The sequence below is a fragment of the Meriones unguiculatus genome, chromosome 6 (assembly GCF_030254825.1).
Source record: "Meriones unguiculatus strain TT.TT164.6M chromosome 6, Bangor_MerUng_6.1, whole genome shotgun sequence".
In the NCBI taxonomy this organism is placed as follows: Eukaryota; Metazoa; Chordata; class Mammalia; order Rodentia; family Muridae; genus Meriones; species Meriones unguiculatus.
In genome coordinates, this window is record NC_083354.1 from 42499301 (window position 1) to 42522938 (window position 23638).

At 44.0% G+C, this 23638-nt stretch overlaps 1 protein-coding gene across 1 annotated transcript in view; it reads right to left on the minus strand.

Moving 5' to 3' along the window:
• Prkar2a (protein kinase cAMP-dependent type II regulatory subunit alpha) overlaps nucleotides 1-21879 on the minus strand; it is a 62648-nt gene extending 40769 nt beyond the window's left edge. Inside the window, exon 1 of the mRNA XM_021663144.2 lies at nucleotides 21320-21879. Coding sequence (XP_021518819.1) covers nucleotides 21320-21578 — 259 coding nt within the window. The 5' untranslated portion in view covers nucleotides 21579-21879. The remainder of the gene's footprint in view (nucleotides 1-21319) is intronic.
• Nucleotides 21880-23638: the final 1759 nt, after the last annotated feature.

Genomic DNA, 23638 nt, shown 5'->3' on the forward strand with positions numbered 1-23638 from the left:
TCCATTCCTATAACCCACAAGGTGGAAAGAAAGAACTCTTGGAAGTTTTTCTCTGACCTTCACACACATGGACACTTGGCCCTGACAATAAACAAATTTGTAACTATAAAAATTCATATGGAGCTGGGTGTGGTGGTGCATGTCTTTAACCCCAGTACTTGAGAGCCATAAGCTGCGATCTCTGAGTTCAAAGCCAGCCTGGTCTACAGAGCTAGTTCCAGGACAGCCAAGAGCTATTAAACAGAGAAACTGTCTCAAACAAACAAACAAACAAAAAACACCAAATAACAAAACAAAACAAAAAATGGCACTGGAGAGATGACTCAGCTCTTCTAGGAGCCAGGTTCGAGTCCCAGCATCCACAAGACAGCTCACAGAAACTTGTAACTCTAATTCCAAGGGATCTGACACCCTTTTCTGGGTTCTGTAGGCACCAGGTACATTATGGTACACACATATACAATCAGGTAAAATACATAAAAATAAAATGATTAAAATATATCCAGGTGTGGTACTACATGTATGTAAACCCAGTGCTTGAGAAATTGAGGCAGGAGTGTTAGAAGTTTGAAGCCAGACTGGATTACATACAACGACAAAACAAAAACAAAAACAAAGAAAGCACAGATCTTTAACTAAGGGGCCGGGGCACTTGTCCTGTATCTGTGAAGCCCTGTGTTCAATCCTTAACACAGGGGGGAAAAGGAAGGGAGGCACAAAAATGGAAAAATACACTAAAAAGACCAAAAAAATTCCCACTTTCTAAAAGGAGAAACTAGGTCTGGAAAAGCTTAGCTGGTAGAGTGCCTGCACAGCATGTGTGAAGTTCTGGCTTGATCACTAACACCTCCTAAACAGGCCATGCAGCTCATTCTTATAACCCTAGTACTCAGAAGGAGGAGAAGTTCCAGGTTATCCTTAGCTACACACTGCGTTCAGGCTAACTTGAGCTTTATCGAGATGCCGTCTAAAAAATAAACAAAAATGAGGGGAGGAGAGAGGAGAAAAATGTAGGAATTAGTGAGGGGGAAAACTGAAGGTAGATCTGAGAGCCTAACAAAAAGTTACTTGAAGGGTCTTGTCGTCCTGCCCCACCTCCATCAATCAGTCCTGCAGCTCTGGTTGCTAAACTCGATTCCTGGAGGCACATGGTACCTCCTCAAGCAGACAGCATCTTCTTTGTTCTCAGTTGCTCTCTACTCTACACGCCACCATTATGAGTGTCTGTAATGCTAAATGCTAGAACACAGAACCTGATAAAATGAACCGCATCTGGCTTCACAAAATAACCAAATTAAATACTGTATCTCTTGTGGATTTTCCTGGCCTATCTCTGCTTCATTGCTGAGGAGGAGAACAGAAGAGTGTATGTAGGCTATATCATCACAAAGGAGAACCTGAGGACCTGATGCTGTTTCCCCATGGACACACTTCCCAACTGATCACGAAGCACTCAGAGGTACCTTGGCCTGACCCAGAAGCTGATGGACTAGACCTTACAAGCCCCAATTAAAAACTTTAGTGCTAGGCCAGGTATGGTGGCACACATCTTTAGGGAGTTTGCAGAGGCACATAGGTAGTTCTGAGTTCAAGGCCAGTGTGGTCTATATAACAAGTTCCATGCCAGATGGGGCTACATAGTGAGACTCTATCTTAAAACAAACAAAACTTTTAGTGCCATGTACGTTCCCGGCATATCAGAAATAACAAGTGCGGGGCTGGAGAGATGGCTCAGTGGTTAAGAGCACTGGCTGTTCTTCCAGAGGTTCTGAGTTCATGGCAACCACATGGTGGCTCACAACCATCTATAATGAGATCTGGTGCCCTCTTCTGGTGTGTGTGAAGACAGAGCATTCATATACATGAAATAAATAAATCTTAAAAAGAAAGAAAGAAAGAAAGAAAGAAAGAAAGAAAGAAAGAAAGAAAGAAAGAAAGAAAGAAAGAAAGAAAGAAATAACAAGTGGCCTTGCACTATACTGGTTTCTTTTCTGCTGCTGTGACAAACGCAACTTTTATGGAGAATGGTTCACATGGCTACAGTTCCAGTCCACTGCTGTAGAAAAGTCAAGGCAAGAACTTGAAGCAGATATTCACATCCACAGTCAAGACTGGTCAGAGTGAAACCAGGCATGAGTGATTCAGCTCACTTTCTTCTTCTTCTTCTTCTTTTAATAGTCCAAGATCCAAAACCAGGAAATCTTGCAGCCCCCTTTTAGGCCGGGTCTTCCTGTATTAATTAAAGCACCCAGACCCAGAATAGTTTGCAGGCCACTATGATCTCATTTAGACCCTTCCCAGGTGATTCTATGTTGTCAAGTTGACAATCAAAACCAACCATCACATTCTAACACCCTCAACTTTCAGACAACAAAAAAGCTGACATGAACTAGTGCTGAAGAAGGATGGATGTGTGGTGCTGGGCTCCAGGAAGAGTCAGGAGGCCCAGGGCAGCACACTTCTTGTTCAGAAAAGGCTTGTCCACAGGAAATTTGCCAATCTATATGAGCCCTGATGCCAAAAACTGCTCAAAAGACTTGGATTCCACTACCTAGAACCTGCTTGAACATTCAAGTTCCTCATGTCTTAGCTACATCTTAGCCTGGTTTGCTCTGCAGTATCCACTCTGGGTTCATCTCAGTGACATGAAGGCTGTTCATGAAGAAATACCTGGAGACCAGAGACTTGTGCAAGTGCCAAGGAGCTTAAGGCCAGTCCTGATCAAGTTTTCCTCAGTCTGTTCACACCATGCTGCCACTGAAATTTTTATGAAAACTAATATGAATTTAACTCTTCATTTGACACTGTGTGAGGACATGAGATAACTGTACTCTGTAATCAAAACCTGCACTTAGCACAGAGCCTGGAGAGATGGCTCATGGTTAAGAGTGCTTGTTTCTTCTCTTCCAGAGAACCTGAGTTCGATTCCCAACACCTGGCAGCTCACAAATGTCTGTGACTCCAGCTTCAGATGTTCTGACATCCTCCTCTGGCAGGCAAACACTCATACACATAAAATAAAAATAAATTAAAATAAAAATCTACCCAAGCACATTTAAAGAATTGATAAATTATTGTCTAAAGCTCATACAGGTTTTGTTTTCCTAAGAAGGATTTATCATTTTTTATGCCAATGCAAACCACTCATCTATACCTATTTCGTTTTTTCAATATCCCTTCCTTACTCACAAACTATTTCATTGTAGCCTTTCTAGAATGTTTACTCTCTATTTTAAAATACTGTAACTTTCTAACATTTGCACCTCTTCATGCTGACAGCTCAGCAGAGAGAAGCAGAAGCAGCCTCAGGTTACTTGAGAGGTTTCTTTCCAGCATTCGACACAGTCCCTGGTAGCTTAACAGGCATGGAGCAGCGGGAAAATAGAAATGACACCTCACTTTGACAGTGTTATTTTATAAATCTATTGGCTGCTCTTCTTGTTACTAGGAGAGAAAAAAATTATAGCAACCTAATTTCAGTTATGCCTTTTTAGATAATAAAGGTAAAACAATAGATCATTGTCAGAAAAAAAAAATCTCAAATGCAAGCCCATTAATGATTGCCAGAAAAAATAAAGCTTTAATGCTATCTTTCTTGTTTTTATTCATTTACACCACATGCCTTGGTCTCTCCCATATTTGCAGGTTCATTCTCCTCTGCCAGTCCTGTGGTGCTGGGTGTTCTAGGTAGATCATGTTTGTCAGTCAGAGGCCCTCACCTTCTCACTTTATCACTCTCTTGTCCTGGATGGTGTCAGTAATGGTTTTAATTTCAAACAGAGGCTCACTTTAAACCTCTGAGATCTGTCCTGTAAAACCCAGACAAGAATATCCAGCTGTGATGTGTAGGCTGCAGGAAAGAGAATTAGGTCTAGCATGGGCTTTTGAAACCTCAAAGCCCAAACACAGTTTAAGACACTTCCTCTAACAAATCCACATCTACTCCAACAAAGCCACACCTCCTGGTCCTTCTCAAACAGTGCCACTCCCCAATGACTAAGCATTCAAATACATGAGCCAATGGGGACCATTCTTAATCAAACCAACACACTGAGTGAACACCTACTGGAAACTTTGAAACTAAGATCATCAGAGTCATCAAAAGAAAGCTTTAACTGCCTTTCCAGATAAGGTCATATTCCTGTCACAGGCTCTGAGAAAACCAAGTACCTTCCCATCAAAGCAGTGATGGCACAGCATAATGCTAAAATCACCTGAGTCATTTATTTAGTTGATCATGGCCTCCCTTCCTAATTGCCTCAAGAAATATAATTAGGTCTATCTTTGTTTGCCCAAGTAGTCTCAAAGCTGGGCATACTACAGAACTTTCTGTGTGTTTGTGTGTGTAAGTTGGGGGAGGGGGGAGTCAGAGGACAAGTCTGTGGAATCAGCTCTTTCCTTATACCTTAACTTAGGTCTGAGAATCAAACTGAGGTCATCAGGCTTGATGACAGGCACATTTATCCTCTGAGCCATTACTACTACAGATATTTTGTATATATTTGATAGATATATTCACTTTAAACCATACTATCACACATATGCATCAAAATACTCACCTTTGGGGTAGGCTAGGACTCAATATATATATTCAACCACAGGTTAGCTGAACCCATGGGTACAGAGGGCTAGGTTTAAAGGGAAGCTGATTTTGCTGGATGTGGTGACTCAATCCCAGTACTCGAGAGGCAGAGGCGGGAGGATCTCTGTAAGTTCAAGGCCAGCCTGGTCTACATAGTGTGGTTCGGGACAGCCAGCGTTATATAGTGAGACCCTGTCCCAAAAGACAAAATGAGTAAATAATAACAAAAAGAAGCTGATTTAATAACAGGAGGAAAACAACCCATGACCTTTTACTCAGCACCCTACTGTCTGTTAGACGCTTGAATTCAAGCAGAAAATGAAGCCACCTGCTCTTACGGTATTCACAATCTAACTGTGATAGCAATAAACAAGCACAACCTATAATACAATAAAAGATTTAGCAGTAACCAAAAGAAAATAGTAATTTGGCATTATGAGCAACTAAGAACAGAATAGTTTTTAGTACTCTACCTGATGGTTATATTCTACTTAAACTTAAACTGGAGAGATGTTCTTTCAGAGAACCCAAACTTAATTCCCAGTACCCACATGGCAGCTCACAGATGCCTGTAATTCCAGTTTCCAAGGGATACAACATCCTCTTGAGCCTCCTTGGGCAACAGGCATGCACATGATGCATGGACATACATGCAAGCAAAACACTCAAACACATGAAAAAAAATCTGAAATTTTTATTTGTGTGACAGGAGTGACATGTGTCTAATCCCAGCACTCAGAAGCTATGGCAAAGGATCATGAGTTCCAGACCACCTGGGCTTCATGGCAAGACTGTATGTCAAAAAATAAAACCAAACAAACCAAAAAAGATATAAAATGTTTATTCTACTTATGGGGCAATGACTACTGACACAAAACCCAGAAACAATGAAACAATATGACCCACCAGTGAAAAGAATTCCCAGCATTGAGGATGCACCTCAATGTACAGAGCTTGCCTTATACACATCCATCTCCAGGACTGAGAAACAACAACAAAACTCCAAACAAAACCTCCTGCCAGCCCATTGTTCTCTCTAGTAACCCAACCTGCAGCTGCCGCTCTACAATCTTGGGATACTGTTTATAGCATTTCTGTTTGTACTGTACTTTTAATACAGAAATCCTCTTTTCTGTTCTCAAAAAGAAAAAAAAATTAGTTCTGAAATATGCATGAATATTTTAAACTCAAAACATGTAAAAACAGCTGTCACCTATAAAAAGCAAAAACCTGTCTAATCTTATGCTAGTCATACTGGGCAAACTGGACAAAATACTCTTCAAACAATTAAACACAAAAACTAAAGATAAGATACAAAGACTAGAAAACTGGAGCTTGGTGTAAGACTGTAATCTGATGCACTCAAAAAATTAAAAATCTATTTAGGCTACCAACAGAATTCAAAGGCAGCCTGGGCAACTTAACAAGACACTGTCTCAATATGAAGTACAGGCCCCGCATCAGATAGCTCAGTAGATGGAGGCAGTTGCCACCAGGCCTGACAACCTGAGTTCAACCCTGATAGGAGAGAACTGACTCTCATGGGTTAGCGTCTAACTTCCTTGTGGAAGCCCTGGGATTCTTCCCCAGACTAAATGAACAAATGTAAGTCAAAACAATAAAAGTACAAAATTCTCAGAGCTGTTATCTCACCCTGTACAGCCTGCTCAAATATGGTTAGATTTATTGTATGTATTTTATGTGGGCTGAGTGAACTCTGCATGTGCACTGGTGCATGCAGATGGCAGAAAAGGATGTCAGATCTGGAGGTGGAGTTACAGGTGGTTGTGAGCCACAATATGGGTGCTAAGAGTCAAATCTGAGTCCTTTGGAAGAACAGTAAGAGCTCTTAACCACTGTGTCATCTCTCCAGCCCTGCTCAGAAGCTTTTTGTTAGTTATAACTTTTCTTATCATTTATTTGTGTGTGTGTGTGTGTGTGTGTGTGTGTGCGCGCGCGCGGCGCACGTGTGGATGTCAGAAGACAACTTGCAGGACTGAGCTCTCTCCTTCCACCATGTGGGTTCTCAGGACTGAACTTGGTCTTGAGGTTTGGCAGCAAGCCACACTTACCAAGCCATCTCCTCAGTCCCTGGTCCCTAGTTACACTGTTAGATCCGCCTGCCTCTGCCACCCTGGGTGCTGGGATTACAGGAGTGTGCCATGGTACCCAGCTCCTAGTCACATTTTTAAAAGCCTTATTGTGAACAAATATTATGCCAGATCTTTTCTTTCTTTCCCTTTCTTTCTTTCTCTTCTTCCTGTCTTCCTTCTTTCTTTCAAGACAGTCTCTCTCTGTAGCCCTAGCTGTCCTAGAACTCACTATATACACCAGGTGGCCCCATACTCACAGAGCTCCACCTACCTCTGCCTCCCCAACGAGAGGATTAAAGGTGCGTGCACCACCACACCTGGCTGGCCAACCATTTTACAGGTATCGCTACACATACTCCTCACATCTCTTTTTTCATCCTATTCTGAAGCAGAGGAGACTGAAACTCAGATAACTGCCCTTTAAAAGTGATTTATCTGACTCATCTAAATCTGACAACTGAGGGAAAGTAAAGATATGATTAAATTAAATACTCATATAGATATGTGGGTCTTTGTTCTTGTTTTTGAGACAAGGTTTCTCTGTGTAGCTCTGGCTGTCCTAGAACTCTCTATGCTTTAGTGCTGTGATTAAAGGTGTGAACTACCATACCTGGCTACATTTTATATTTTTAAATAAGAATAAATTCTGCTATTCTGTTATTCTAATTATGGATCCAAAGCAAATTAAAATCCCCCAACTTCTGCTGTTCTTACAGGATTAGAAGCTCTTACAGAGAGGAAGGCTCCTGTTGCCTAATGTTCTAGCCCAAGCAGAGTAAGATCTGCTCAACTAAAGCAGCTTATCAGAGCAATGGGTCTGCACCTCCTACGGCGTCACTGCCCCTCTTCTTCAAGCTAGGTCACGGTGGCTGTGCTTCGGAAGTCACCTGTCAGTCTTTTGACCCCAGAAGTGGTCGTTGCCAGGGTTGCTGCCCACTTCTAACTTGGCTGCAGGACAGTGCAGGACAGGTCCATACTGGGAAGACTGCACACGACCACCATAACACACACTGCAGAGGAACTGACCCAAGCCAAGCCAGTCACAGTTCTTTCCTGGAATAGATCAAGCAGGGAGCAAAAAAAGCTTGCTCTCCAGCCTGAATCAGAAACTACACAAAGTACTGCGGAGCAAATGGAAATCTTCCACAAGGGAGTGAAAGGTCATAAATGTTTATCACAGAAAGAAAATGCAGTTATAGCATCACCAAGGCAGTAGGGCACCCAGAGGAAAGACCAATAACACTCCTTATGCAGTAGTCCTAATAGGACATGAAAAAAACAGTTACCGAGAACAGAAGAAAAGAACATATAATAATCGTTTGATGTTTCCTTTTTCAGATACTGTCCTAAGAAAAAAAACCTTTGTTATCATATCTCTTTAAAAAAAAAAAATTCCAAAAGGCCAGGAGTTTGGTTAGATGGTTAAGTTCTTGCAAAGCATGCAGAAGGTCCTGGGTTCAACTCCTAGAACACTTTTTATTCATACAGTATTTGCCAACTATCTAGAAAGCAGTAAGACAAAAGTGGTTTTGAGTATGAAATCTAAGGCCTCAGCGTGGGTTCAAATCCCAGAACCACCTCAAATACTTGCAGACTTTGGGGAATAGAGGAAGCCCTGAATGAATGTGTATTGTCGATATGGACAAGGCTGTGTCATGGACTAATGACATAGACCCATGGGAAACTGGCAAAGCCTTTCCCACCCATGCCAGGCTCAGAACTAGCAAAGCCTTTCTCTGGTCCAAGTGTGAATGTTGAGATTGTGTACAAATACAAGTTCATGAACAACTGGACCAGTGTGTGTAAAAACTAGACAGCTGGCCTGGGACTGCCAGCTGCCTCCTCCCCGTTGTGCTGTACTTAACACTGAGGTTCAGGCTGCTGCAGCCCCAGAGTGTGGCAGCACAGCTGCCTCAGCTTTGTGTCCCTGTCCTTCTTCACTCCTTCTCCACCCCTAGTTAGGTCAGGGTGCCAAGCTGTGCAGATGGCAGAAGCAGACCTTGAACAGGTTATTTAACCTCTGAGTCTCAATTTCCTCATCTATAAAAACAGGATAATAATAGCACCTAGCCTTCTACGGTTGTTGCTTGGCAGAAAAAGGACCTTTGAACTGGTTGATTTATTAAAAAAAAAAAAAAAACAGTTCACAGACAAGAGGGAAATAATAATAAGAGGTAGAAGGCAGCTTCTAGGCATAAAAGAAGGCATATACCAGGGAGGGGAAAAGAAAAAGAAAAAGATAAGCTTCACTCATGACTTTTGTCCTCTCCAGACTCACATTCCCACAGTTGGCTGAATGTCAGCTGGAATTCTAGCCCTGAGAGCTGGCCCTGCAATTCAACAAGTCCAGAATAGAACTAATCAGCTTTACAACCTCTGATTCTCTGGGTCCCTACATCTGGGGCAGTCATATCAGAGTCTCCTACCACTCCTCAGAGCCTCCTAAATGCACGGTGGAGACAGAACACTCTTCAGAGCCTACATATAGAACCTGGCTGGTCAGGGCAGAAGCAAGGTGTAGTAAGGGCTAGAGGTTAAGTCAGAAACAGCAAAAACACCAACTCTAGGAACAAATTTTTTTTTGTTGTTGTTCTATTTAGCAGTCTCCAAATAATCATTTTCTGTTGTATGGTGAAGACCAGCTCTTGAGGGAGAATCCAGGAGAATGCCTCTTGTTGGCTACATCCATTCCCTTCTGGCTACTGGTATTTTGCTGATCCCAACCCTGCTTGGTTTGCTTTGATTTTTATTTATTTTATGTGTATAGATGTTTTGTCTGCATATATGTCTGTATACTACAAATGTGCCTGGAGTTCCAGAATTTAAAAAGTAGAGACAAGAGGTAGCCCAGGCTACCTCTGTGACACAATCTCAAACAAACAAACAAACAAATAAAAATAGAACTGGGAATTATAGCACAGGCCTATAATCACAGTGCTTAAGAGGAAAGATACGGAAATCACCTACAAGTTCTCCATAACAAGTGCAGTCTAAGCCTGCCAGGACCTGTCTCAGAAAATAAAACAAAAAATATACTGGGAGTGTAGTTCAGTGGAAAAGTACATGCTTAGTGTGTGTCAGACTTGAGATTCAATTTCCAACATAAAACAAAGCAAAAGAAGAACAAAAGACTGAAGTTAGGTGGCTGTGAATTCAGAATATAAAGACAGATCTATGTCTTTTTTTTATGTAAGTCAATATTCAGTGAATTTAATTAGCTCAAACCAATCATCAGGATCAGGTAATAAACATATAAGGACCTACTAAGTACTGTTTGTTTTGGTTTTTCGAGACAAGGTTTCTCTGTGTAACAGATGTATTTACTTTCTAGGCAGACTTGGAGGCCTATAATCCCACCACTAAGGAGGGCTAAGAACAGTCTGAGTTGCAGAGTAAAACTGTCTTTAAAAAATTTTTAAGTACATACATATATAAACTGGACCTTGAAAACTGACAAGCTCAACATTCTTGCCCACACGCTAATCGTTCAATTTAGTTTCTAATCATTTCACAGTGTGAGTGAGTACAAGGTGGTCTCCCAGCCTCCACACCGTTTCAGACAGGCTGCTCATACTGCTTGCCCAAACAGTACAAACAGGAGGGTGTCCTCCCTTCATAACGCTTTTCAATTTGTCCCCAGCTGCTAGTAGCACTTCCAGAACTAGTTTGGACACAAAACTGTTTTAAATTAATAGTATGCCAGGAGGTAATCATAGTCCCTCCTAAATGCTTAGATTAGAGCACAAAGGAAAAAAAAAACCACACACACACACAAAACCTCACTAATGTTTTAAAATTTATGTAAGTCTGTAACAAAAAAAAAAGGAAGAAATAAGCCATTTTCATTTTCTTAAGAATAAATTTTCAGTTGGGTGGTGGCGGCATGCGCCTTTAATCCCAGCACTTGGGAGGCAGAGGCAAGCAGCCTTGGCTACACAGTGATATGCATTTCACATATTTTGTAATTAAAGCCCGAGGCACACCATGCACAGTAATCCAAAGGAAATGACAAGCAAGCTAGTTAGTAAATCTGAATCACTCAGTTACATGCAGGGCCTAGGCACATGTGTACTCACGGTGCCTCGGTCCTCTCAACTTCCAGATGGTATGAATACATAGAATGACTTCATTTACATCAGTCAATCATAGCTTTAAAGTTTTCCTAACTCCCATCACACACTGACACTCTCTAGCTCCAGTGGGTGGAGAATAACCTGGGAACCTGTTAAATGCACACTGTATGACAGCTGCTCTTCACATACGGTTGTGTAGACAAGAGCTCAGTAGTATACTGCCAGGCATTTATAAAAACCAAAGAGATTATATGTCATCTTTTTTGCTTCTTAAGGGGAAATTGTTAAAACAAGCACACAAAAAAAATCCATGTCAGTAGTTCTTAACTTTCTTAACAACCACAATTATCTAGGGACCTGAGTATCTTTTTTCCAGGTTCCCCTTTAAACCATGAATTAATTGCTTTGTTGCTGTTGTTCAGGGTTTTGAGACTGGCTCTCTGTGTGTAGCCCTGGCTGTCCTAGAACTCCCTGTGTAGACTAGGCTAACTTCAAACCCATGGCGATCCACCTGCTGAGATTAAAGGCATGAACCATCATGTCTTGACTTTTTTTTTTTTAAGCTTCAAAACTGAAAATCACTGCTATCAATTAGAAAGGGAAGAAAAGAGTGAAAGCTGTAAGTATAAGCCAGTCTTCTGTAACTATATCTTGGTCAGGGCAATTTTAACATTATATAGAAAAGTAATTCTTGGTCTTTTGATAAGGAGTGGTTATAATCCTAGTACTTGAGAGGTAGAAGCAAGAGGAGCTTGAGATCTGACTGGCCTACACAGTCAATTCCAAACCAGCCAGAGCTACATAGTTTTAAAAGTCTATTTAGAAACAAACACAAACAAAAAACAAAACAAACAAACAAACAAAAAAATACAACAGAAAAGGAGTGTGATGACACTCACCTCTAATCCAAGCAGTCAGGAGGCAGAGGCAGGAGGACCTCTGAGTTCAAGGCCAGCCTGATCTACAGAGCTAGTTCCAGGGCTATACAGAGAAACCTAAAAAAAGAAAAGAAAGAAAGAGAAAAAGAGAGAGAGAGAGAAGAGAGGAAGGAAGGAAGGAAGGAAGGAAAGAAAGAAAGAAAGAAAGAAAGAAAGAAAGAAAGAAAGAAAGGAAGAAAGGAAGAAAGGAAGAAAGGAAGAAAGAAAAGAAAAAAAGCAAGCAAGCAAGTAAACAAACAATAACAAAAAAACCAGAAACCAAGGAGGAGTCTGGGAAATCCCTCAGTAAAGCACGATCACTCAAGCCTCCATGTTTTAGCTCCAGAACCACATAGTCAGGTATGGTTGCTCATGCTTCAAGTTCTCTGGCTTGCTCTCTCAGCGAGTCCCAGGGCTCAGTGGGAAACGGTCTCAAAAAACAAGGTAAAAGGCCCTGAGGGACACCACCAGAAGCCTCCAAACGCATGCACAGAAATCCATGCTTGTGTACTCAAAACACATGTGCACACACATTCACTGACACATACACATAAGAGATAGAAAACAAGCCGGGCATGGTGGCACGCACCTAGTCCACACTTGGGAGGCAGAAGAGGGTGGTCAACTGTGAATTGAGACCAGCCAGGTCTACAGACTGAGATCCTGGGCAGCCAAGCCTACACAGAGAAACCCTGTCTCAAAAAAAAAAAAAAAAAAGTTAAAAACAATTAACGGGGGGGGGGGGGGGCGGCGCTGGAGAGATGGCTCAGAGGTTGAGAGCACCAACTGCTCTTCCAGAGGTCATGAGTTCAATTCCCAGCATCCACATGGCGGCTCACAACCATCTATAATGAGATCTAGTGCCTCTTCTGGTGCACAGACCTACATGCAGGCAGAACACTGTATACATAAAAAAAAGTCACTGCCCTCTCCCCGGCCCTCGTCAGTCTCTTGATGATTCTTTCCTACTCACGCACATTCAGAGCAAGATTTAATACTGGAGCTTTGTGCTGCTAAAACAAAACCCTGCACTCATGGATGCTTAGGGGTTTCAGACACTTTTTTGGTGAGATCGGAAGCATAGCATGGAACGCATAATTTTAGGCAAACAAGCTAACCCCTAGTCTATAAAACACACTGCACTCTTCAAGGCCATCTCTGATTTCTCAGCAACTTCGTAACTGGGCTACACGACCTCCCCCCAACAAAAAACAATGGGGTTGAGCACCTTTAAATAGTGGTGGCAGTATCTGCAGCCCAGGTTTCTGGGCTGTTAGGCTGGCCTGGCCCATGGCTGAGCAGCCCGCGAGAAGAATGGCATCCACAGCCAGGGGCCTGAGCTTGCCTGTTTAAATTCCTCACCTACTTCATGGCGCGGAGTGGTGTGGGAGTGAGTGTGCTCAACGTTTTCCTGAAGTCTCACCACCATGGAAGGTTTCAAAGACCCGAGTTCATTGCAAACACCCATCTCCACATTATGACCAAGCCCTTTCCCTGGGGAAATAGTAACCATTCCCTCCTCTTCCTTAACCCTCGGGTAAATCCGTTTCTGACCGGATATGAGGACAAACAAGGGAGCCTAGACCATCACCTAGGCAACAGGGTCACGTACTGGTGTGGACGTTACTCTGCAGTGAGCCAGAAAGGTGTAAGGGACGTTAAGCTCCTGGGGTTTTTGTTTTGTTTGTGTTTGGTTTTGTTTGTATCAAATGATAACTACCATAGTTATTTTCCACCCTTTTATTCGTGGCAGGAGATATCTTAAACAAGAAATGAAGTTAAAACACAAGCGTACAGCCATGCGCAGTGGCGCACGCCTGTAAGTCCAGCTTTTGGGGAGGCAGAGGCAGGCGGATCTCTGTAAGTGAAGGCAGCCTCGTCTACAGAGTTTCAGGACAGCCAAGCCTGCCTCTCTGCCTTTGTCGGGATTAAAGACGTGCGCCCAGTGTACTTTTTTTTTTTTTAACTTTTAAACAAGTTTATGTAAAGAGGTTTGACTGGAAGAGAAAACTAGGGCTCATTTTTATAATAATTTACCCCAACTCAGGACCAATTCTCGTACATGTAACAGCTTTGTAAACAAACAAACAAACAAAAAAAGCCACAAAATTGTCCTTGCTTTTACAATGATAAAGGACATGTGAACGTGTTTTGTAAGAATTTTTTTGGTTGAACAAAATTATTACTGGAATATAAAAAGACTTGACTGAGCATTCCACTAATAGAAAAGGGAGAGATTTTCAGAGAACTGGTATTTTCTCCATATTGTCTCTATTTGAAGTCAACCGAACACAACACTGACCATTTAAAAAGAAAAAAGTGGCGAGCCAGTAAGATGGCTCAGCAGGTATAATAATAATAATAATAATAACAACAACAGGAAGGTGATGGGGTCGAGCACTTTTAATCCCAGCACTCAGGAGGCAGAAGCAGGCAGAAAAAAATATATTTTAAACCCTGGAAAAAGCTAGATGTGGTGTCATGCACCTTTAATCCCAGCTCTCAGAAGGCAAATCTCTGTGAGTTCAAGGCCAGCCTGGTCTACATAGAAAGTTCAATCACAGCCAGACCTATTGGTAATAACTGAGGCTTTTTGCTGCTAAATTATTAGTAAGACATTGTCTCAAAAGAGAAAACACACACACAAACCTAAACAGCTGTGTGTGTAGTAGCACATGCCTATAATCCCAGTACTTGGGAGTCAGAAACAGGAAGGTCAGGAATTCAATGCTAGCCTAGGATACATGAGACAGGTTTCAAGCAAAACAAAAAACAAAAACCCTGAATTGAATGAATGAATGTTTCTCCGACTAGAATAGACCAAAGGCTGTGAACACTACTCTCTGGTATCCATCTTCTTAGCTTACAACGGGTCTCCAATTTAAGAAGAATTGTTACAGGGACTAGACAGATGGCTCAGCAATTAAGAGCACTTACTGTTCTTGCAGAAGACAGAAATTTGAGGAGGCTGGAGAGATGGCTCAGAGGTTAAGAACACTGACTGCTCTTCCAAAGGTCCTGAGTTCAATTCCCAGCAACCATATGATGGCTCACAACCATCTATAATGAGAACTGGTGTTCTCTTCTGGTGTGCAGGTGTACATGCTGGCAGAATAATGTATACATAATAAATAAATAAATAAATAAATCTAAAAAAAAGAAAGAAAGAAAGAAAGAAAGAAAGAAAGAAAGAAAGAAAGAAAGAGAAATTTGATTCATAGCACTCATATACCACCTCACAACCCTCTGTAACATCAGTTCCAGGGGTTCTAATGCCCTCTTTTGGCCTCCTCTGGTACTGCATGAATGTTGTACACATACACAGGCCAAACACCCATACACATAAAATAAAAATAATATAAAATATAAATACCAACTGGGGGGCTGGGAATATAATTTGGTGGTATGACACCTGGCTGGCATGCATGAGGCCCTGAGTTCAATACCCAGCACTGAAAACAACAGTAACTCCCCCTACCCGGAGTATACCTCAATACAGTCCAAGGCTACCTCATCAGTGTTAGCATCAAACTCAAAGGTATCATGATGCTGAATCTCCACCGTCAACTTGACTGGACTGGAAGCACCTACAAGACAACTCTGGCATGTCTTTTCCAGAGGGGCTTAACTAATGAGAGAGGATTTTCTCTAAATAGAGGCAGAGGAGTAAAAAGTCTAAGGTTCCCAAGTGAATAAAAAGGAAAAGGGGGAAATCAAATAAGCACCCGCACTGTTTTCTTCCTGCTTTCTGCCTGTGGACACAATGTGAGCTGTGCCTTCATCATGGCGATGGGCTGTACCCTTGGGCTGTGAGCTGAAATAAACTCTTCCTCCCTACATAGCTTTTGTCAGGGATTTGGTCACAGCAATGAAAAAAGGAGCTAGTCAGGTATGGCCCACGACAAGAGTGTCCTTACTTCAGATGACAACTACACCTGGTGGTCACAAAGCCACCAAAATTTGGTTCAGTTAGATATAAACTCTAGGGTTTCCAGGACCCTTCAAAGACTGATAGTCAGAAAAATGTAAATAAGTAAAAATAATACTAACTTTATAATTAGGATGCTTTGTGTTCTTTCAATAAAGAATCCAAGTCAAAGGCCACAGAGGAGGACATGGCAGCCAGTCCTGAAGATACCTGATAAGCTAGGGTCAGATGGAAGCAGAGGAGGACCTCCCCTAGCAGTGGACTTGGAAAGGGGCAGGGAAGAGATGAGGGGCGGGGGTGGGATTGGGAAGAAATGAGGGAGGGGCTACAGCTGGGATACAAAGTAAATAACCTGTGATTAATATAAAAAATAAAAATAATAAAAAAAAATCCAAGTCAGGATTAGCCAAATGAAGAGACACAACAACTGGGAGAGGCCCAAACACAAGTTTCTGTACTCTTTCTACCAAGAATCAGGGCACATCACCCTCCAACATATCACATGTTCTAGAAAATTTTATATTCGGAGTTTTTACTGGGTTGTCAATAACTGACTCTTTACTGACTCAATACCTTTGTTCTAGCTACAATTAGACCACCTAAGCTAGTTGGTAACACACACTTGTTATTTCAGCATGTAGGCTACAGCAGGAAATTCATAAGTTTGAGGCCAGCCTGGGTTATATACTGAGCTCATTCCAGGATTCCAGACCAACCTGAACTATATAAAGATAGATGCTCACAGAAAAAAGGAAAGAAAAAAAAAAAGGAGAGAGAGTTTAGCAATGGTGGAGGTGAGGCTGCCTTTTAAAATATGAGCTCTCCTCTAATCACATGGTTGGTCTTTCTTTTAACACCAACCCAGATAGGGCCCAAGAACTCAAGAACATTGAACACATCCATAATCATGAAGAATATTCACAACTTCAAAAGCTTCAAGAATTTTCTTCGGGGCTGGAGATGGCTCGGAGGGTAAGAGTACCAAGTGCTCTTCCAGAGGTCCTGAGTTCAATTCCCAGCAACCACATGGTGGCTCACAAGCATCTATAGTGAGATCTGGTGTTCTCTTCTGGCATGAAGGTGTACATGCAGACATAACAAGGTATACATAATAAAATTTTTTTAAAGAATTTTCTTCAAAAGAAAAAAAAAAAGAGTGAGTGCATACCTCATGTACCTCATGAGAAAGAGGTATCCTCTTAATGCATAAAACATTAAGAGATAAGAATGAAGCTCAGGGGCTGGAGACATGGGCTCAGAGGTTAAGAGCGCTGGCTGTTCTTCCAAAGGTCCTGAGTTCAATTCCCAGCAACCACATGGTGGCTCACAACCATGTAAGATAAGATCTGGTGCCCTCTTCTGGAGTGCTGATGTACATGCAGGCAGAACACTGCATACATAATAAATAAATAAATAAATAAATAAATAAATAAATAAATAAATAAATAGAAAAAAAAAGAATGAAGCTCAAGGCCAGGCACAGTGCACACATCTTTAATCCTAGCACTTGGGAGGCAAAGGCAGATGGATCTCTGAGTTTGAAGCCAGCCTGGTCTACAAAGCAAGTTCCAGCAGGACAGCCAGGTCTGTTACACAGAGAAACCCTGTCTTGAAACCACCCCCACCCTACTCCCTAAAAAAAGAATGTAGCTCAGTTGGTAGAGTACTTGCCTAGGTGAATGAGGACCAAGGTTTGGTGTCCAGTATAGCACAACCTAGGAAGTGTGGAGCACACCCCTATTCCAGGCTTTTGGGAAGTGGAGCACGGAGAGTCAGGAGTTAAAGTCCTCCTCACCTACCTAGTAAGTTTGAGGACTACATGAGATTCCCAAAACAAAACAAAACAAAACAAACATAAAAGCTGAGCAGAGAGCTGGGTAGGTAAAATACTTGCTGTAGTTGCTGTGCACATGAGGACTAGTGTTCAATCACCAGACTCTATGTAGAAAAGCCAGGCCTAGTGGTAGACACTTGTAATTGTAGCACCAAAAAGGCAGAGACAGATAAATGGACAGGTAAGTAGACAGCTCCTGAAGAATGACAAGTGGTTGAGCTCTGTCTTCCACAAATGGGTGCAATGAGCACACACACATGCACACTCATACACAAAAAACAAAGAAAATCACTAAGAAACTGGGGCTCGGGGCTGAGCTAAGGAGGCTGACACAGTTAGATTCATTTAAGTTCAGGAGCTTTCTTTCAGCCTGGGCAACATGATGAGATATCAGAGATCTTTACAGAGATAGCCAAGACCAAGCCGGAGAGATGCTCGCAGTCAAGAGCATGCTCTTCCACTCCTGTAGAGCTCAGCACCCGTCCACTATCAGGACACTCAGGAGCTGCTGCAACTCCAGCTCTGGAGATCCACTGCCGCTGGCCTCTGTGGGGTGTGCAGTCATGTGCATACCATAATTAAAAATAATAAAATAAATTTAAAAGGTATCCAAAGACTCGTAATGTTCAATCATTTTACTAAGTCCTATCCCCTATTTTGGAAGAGGATCTTGTAATGCAGCCCTAGACAGCCTAGAACTTGCTCTGTAGACCTAACTGGCCTCATTATTTATGAAACTGTCTGACTCTGCCTCCCAGTGCTGAGATTATACGTGTGCATCACCACATCCATTGTGAGCCATTTTTAAAATCTGGTGTGCAATGAAATTAACCAAACTCAGAATCATCTGAAGATTTAAACAAAAGAACTCTGTAACACTACCAAGCAGACAATGTATCTGCAGGGACACTGGACACTTGGATCGGAAACAGCAAGACAAATCACCTACTTATTAATGGTCATGGAGCCAACAAACATGAAGCCTCAATAACCTTCCCCCAAAGCACAAAACCCACAAAACAAAAACATGGAAAACCAGGTGTGGTGGCTCATGACTGTAATCCAAGCACTCAGGAAATAGGGACAGGAGGATCCCACTTCAGGGTCGTCTTTGGCTACACAGTAAGTTCAAGGCCAACCTAAGCTTACATGAGACCCTCTCTCAAATATAAATGAATGGATAAATTAATTAATTAAATTAAAATAGGGAAGGTGTGGCCTTCTATGTTTTTTCAGAAGACTTACAGTTCAGATATTGCATGCAGGTCTTCAGAACATTTTGAGCTATTTTTTTTGTGTGTAAAATGATCCCACATTTTTACATTGCAATACCCACTTGCTTGAATTATTCAAAATATTTTTTAAAGCGTCTACTTTTGTAGCCAGGTTGACCTTAAACTCACAATCCTGTGTTGAGTGCTGGGATTACAAGTGTTCCTCATCACTTTTGGCTTCTCAGCACTTATGAACAAGCCTGAGGACCTGAATTCAACCCATTGGACCCATATCGTGGGAATAGAGAACTAACTCCTACAGTTGTTCCCTGACCTTCACAGGCCAGCCAGGGCGTGTGTGTGTGTGTGTGTGTGTGTGTGTGTGTGTGTAGGGGACAGAGTTTAATCACAGTGAGTTCAAGGACACCCTGGTCTACACAGCATGCTCTAGCATAGCCAGAGCTATATAGTGAGAACCATCTAAGGAAAAAAGTGGTTTGGGAAGTATTTCTTCCCTGAAGCCTTTCCTACTCAAAAAGCTCTTTTTCACTTTTCCTTAATAAATCTATTTCCTATAATCTACATTTGAGTTGCTTAAAGAAAAAAAAAAAAGACGAAGCTGGGCAATGGTGGTGCACCCCATTAATCTTAGCACTTGGTAGACAGGGGCCGGCAGGCCAGCCTGGTCTACAAAGTGAATTTGGAACAGTGGAGGCTACACAGAGAAACAATGTCTCGAAAAACCAAAAACCAAAAACCAAAAACCAAAACCTTCAGGCCTGCCTGCACTCAGGTGCCAAGCCCTGTCTGTAAGGAAAACAAAGGGGATGGGGGCTGGATATTTCTGGGTATATACTCAAGAGTAATGAAAATACACACTCACAAAGGTAAACATGCAGCAGAGTTTAGAGCAGCACATTCACTCTACTTACAAAGTAGAAACACCTAAATGACCATAAACTGATAATGTAGTGTGCCATATCCAAATAATGGAACAAATGCAATACTGGAATGCAAACCAGGAACAGAAGGCCAAGCACACTGACAATCCAGGAAAGCTAAAGAGGGTGGATCACTTACTCAGGAGTTTGCAATCAACCTAGGCAGCACAGCAAACCACCACCACTACCACATCCCAAAGAAAAAGGGAAAAAAGAAGAGAAGAAAAAGGAAGAACCAAGCTCGACATTTAATGATAACTATCACCACCATCCAACCACAGGATTTAAAAAATCCAAGTAGAAGACCTGCAATCTTAATTATTATACTCTGAAGGGAGGGGTGTAGCTCACATGGCTAGTGAGATGGCTCAGTGCTTAAGGCCACTGCTGCTCCTCCAGAGGACCCTGTTTCAATTCCCAGCACCCAAACGGTGGCTCACAACCACCTGTATGTAACTTCAGCTCCAGGCGATCCAGGTCTTCATTACAGCAGGCCAGGCGGTATACATACAAACACATACTCAAAAATAAACCTGCAGGTGCTGGGCATGGGATACACATTTTTAATTCCAGCACCACTCAGGAGGCAGAAGCAGGCAGATTTCATGAGGTCAAGACCAACTTGGTCTAGGCCATCCAAGGCTACATGGTGAGCCCTTGTCTCAAAAAAAAAAAATTAAAACAAATAAAAAGTTAAAAAACAGGCTAACTCTACTGTTAATAATGCATAAGTGGAAGCAAACAAGGAAATGAAATTGCTATTTGACATCTTTACTTAAGTCAAATAAGCAGAACGTTACTTGCATACTTCCCTGCCACCAACACGCTAAACAAGGTATTGATTATGCACACCAATTTGATTCAAATGTTGTAGAGAAATACAATTTTTAAAATTTAAATTTCTAATTTGTAAGAGGTTATATATAGAAGAGGAGAAAGAGGAGGAGGAAGAAGAAGAGGGAGGAGGAGAAGGAGGAAGAAGAAAGAGGAGAAGGAAGAGGAAGAAGAGCATAATTAACCGAGCAGGGATGAAATGGCCTAACTGAAATTTCCTTTAAATACTTTAGCAAAGGGAGAAGGGAAAAATATATAGGTGAAACATCGGTGAAAAATATTGACAACTGTTGAATGTGAGTGACGCAATTCAAGTGGGGGGAGGGTTGGTTCAGCTCATCTGTCCTCTCTCAAATGTTTGCTTACAAGGTTTTCACTGAGCCAGAGGCCGGAAGATCGCCACAAGTTCGAAGCCAGCTTGAACTACCTACTGAGTTCCTGTTTAATCTAAAGCTACGGACTTCGTCTTCAAAAAAAGAAAGAAAAACAGTTTTCAGCGGTAGCTCTTCCAAAACTGAATTCTTTGCCAATGAAGTTACCACCCTGCTTGTTCGGGTGCGGGTGCTCTAGCCCTCGGAAAGGGAGCTGGCTGTGGGGTCTAAGGCAGAGCCAAGCGGCTTCTGGCGGGACCGACACTCAAGCTCCGCGCCACCACGCGGACCAAAGAACGCGCACGCTTCATTCAGGGCTGAAGCTGACAAATCACTCTCCGGGAACGCTCGGGCTCGGAGAACCGCGGAGCTCAATTTGGAATCGGCACACGCCGGAGCACCCGAGCAGCGCGGCGGGGAGAGCCCTCGGGTCTCGGCCCAGGGCAGGGCCGGGTGCCGGGCCCCCGGGCCCCGTCCCCGGACCCTCCGCTCGGTGCCCACGTCGCACCTCGGCCTCGCCCCGCCCGCCTACCTTCAAGCTCCAGTTCGTCCGAGTCGGTGTCGCTCTCCTCATTTTCCTCCTCGGCGGTGGCCGAGCCGGCGACCTCCTGCTCCTGAAAGGCTGTCGCGGGGGTGATGACCGTGTCTGAATCCTGGGCGCGGGCCTCGCGTAGGCATGTGAAGTACTCCACCGCGAAGTCGATGAGATCGGGCGGCTGCCGCCGCAGCACTTCCACCGTGTAGCCCTGAAGCAGCTCCGTGAGCCCCGGCGGGATCTGGATGTGGCTCATGCCGGCGACGGCCGAGGGGACCGGCGGGTCGGGGTCGCCGGCCGCCGCAACCTGCACGCTCCCTCACGCCGGCCTGTCACTCGGCGCCCGCGGTCTCCCGCGCGGCCCGCCTCGGCCTTCCTCGCGTCGCGCCTTCTTTCGGCCCCGGTTGGCGGTGGTTGTGCGGGCCGCGCGACCCTTCCGCTAACAAGCCAGCCTGGCGCCGCCGCTGCTGTCACCCGGCCGCAGCCGCCGCCGCCGCCGCCGCCGCCGCCGCCGCCGCGGGGACCGACGGTCTGGCGAGCTGGACGGGCGCGGTAGGCGCCCGGGTTGTGACGCACGCGGCCGCGGGCGTGCGCGTTCCCGCCGAGAGCTGGCCCACAGCGCGCGTGCGCCGCTGAGCCGCCGGCCCTCGGAGCAGCCCATGGCCAAGGTGCGGGAGGCCCCGGAGAGGAGGAAAGAGTGGTCCAGCTGCGGGGCAGAGGCAGGCTGGCCGGTGCGTCTTGCCTGGTCACAAAGACCTTTCCCTTATGCTTTCGGAAAAACACCGAGAGCCTCTTAACGGAGCGCTGGGGACCCTGACACGACACAGGACCACCTCACCTCGATCCCTGCTCTAGTGGAGAACCAGAGGGTTTACTCTAGGGAATGCCCTAGAGTTAATGCTAACCCCAACTACTGAACAGGACTCGCCCAGAGGAAGATCTGGAGGGAAGTCGGCTGAGAACACAGTGCAGCAAAAACAAAGACCCCGGTCAAGTCAGGAACACTTGACTGACAGGTGCGACTCCGAGGTCCTAAGGAGTCTAGTAGGAGGTCTTGAGACGTCAAAAGGGAAGGCTTTGTAGGAAGTGAAAGTTTCAGTGAGATAGGCGTTTGGGAGCCTCAGGCAGACAATGACCCTGAAAGGTCTCGCTCAGCCAATTGTGGACAGTGAGAAAAGGGAGTGAGACCTGGAGCTGGGCAGGCTTTAGGCTTGTTCCTCTTTTTGACACTTCCAATCCTAGTCGTCAGGTCTAAACTTGCACTCCTCCTTCCCCCCCCACTCACAACCCTGGGCCTTGAGCCACACCATTAGGTGAAGCTGCGCAGACCACAGGCACTGGGAAGAGGGCAGAGGTGAACCAGAGAGGCCAGGCTGTTACCCAACTTGCTCCCTCCTGTCAGCAAACTTGAATAGAGCAAAAGAAGTTACAAGCCTTCCTGGGATATCTAGCCACAGCCTCGGTGCTGGCCAAAGACCCTGTGTGGACACAGCCCTTCCTCTCCCTCCCAGAACCAGCAAGCAACTGATTAGCTGCCGATGTGGGAGGGAACCTGAAGGGTATCCGGAGCGTTAAACACCACCTGGTAATTACCCACTATTAATTAAGATCTTCACTAGCACCGCCCATATAGGCTTGGCACAAATCCAAGACCTCAGTGCTGCTGGGATCTGAGCTGCCTGCAGTGACGGGGGAGTGCCTTATTGAGGTGCTCAGTGGTGAGGCCAGCCCAGGCCCTAGGCTAGGTAGATCTGCGAGGCCCTGAATATGGTCCTTAACCCCACAGAGAAATGTTGGATGTTGAGTGGTGGCAAAGCAATGTCCAAGTGTTGCCTGGGCACTTATGGCATAGAGATTGAATGAATCAAAGAGTGAACGAATGAATGATAAATTCCAGCAACTACAACGAAAAAGGCAGAGGCTGCTCTTCTGACTTCATAACATGTATCCTTTCCTTCAAAGCCTTGCTTCTAATCACAGAACGAGACCAGGGAGACCTCACTAAAGACAGGCAGCCAGGAGATGGGCATGGCAGCAAATGCTTGTAATCCCAGCTACAAAGTGAGTTCAAGTCTAGCCTGGGTTACATGAGACCATTTCAAAAACAAAAGCAAAAAAAAAAAAAGAGCCAGGCATGGTGACACACAAAAAAAAAAAGTGGATATTGGCTGCTTGGCTGTCCTGAGCTCCCTTTGTAGACTAGGCTGGACTTGAGCTCACAGAGATCCTCCTGCCTCTGCCTCCCAGAGTTCTGGGATTACAGCTGTGAACCTGGCCAGACTAATTCTTATAAGTTTTCCAGGATTCATACCCTGC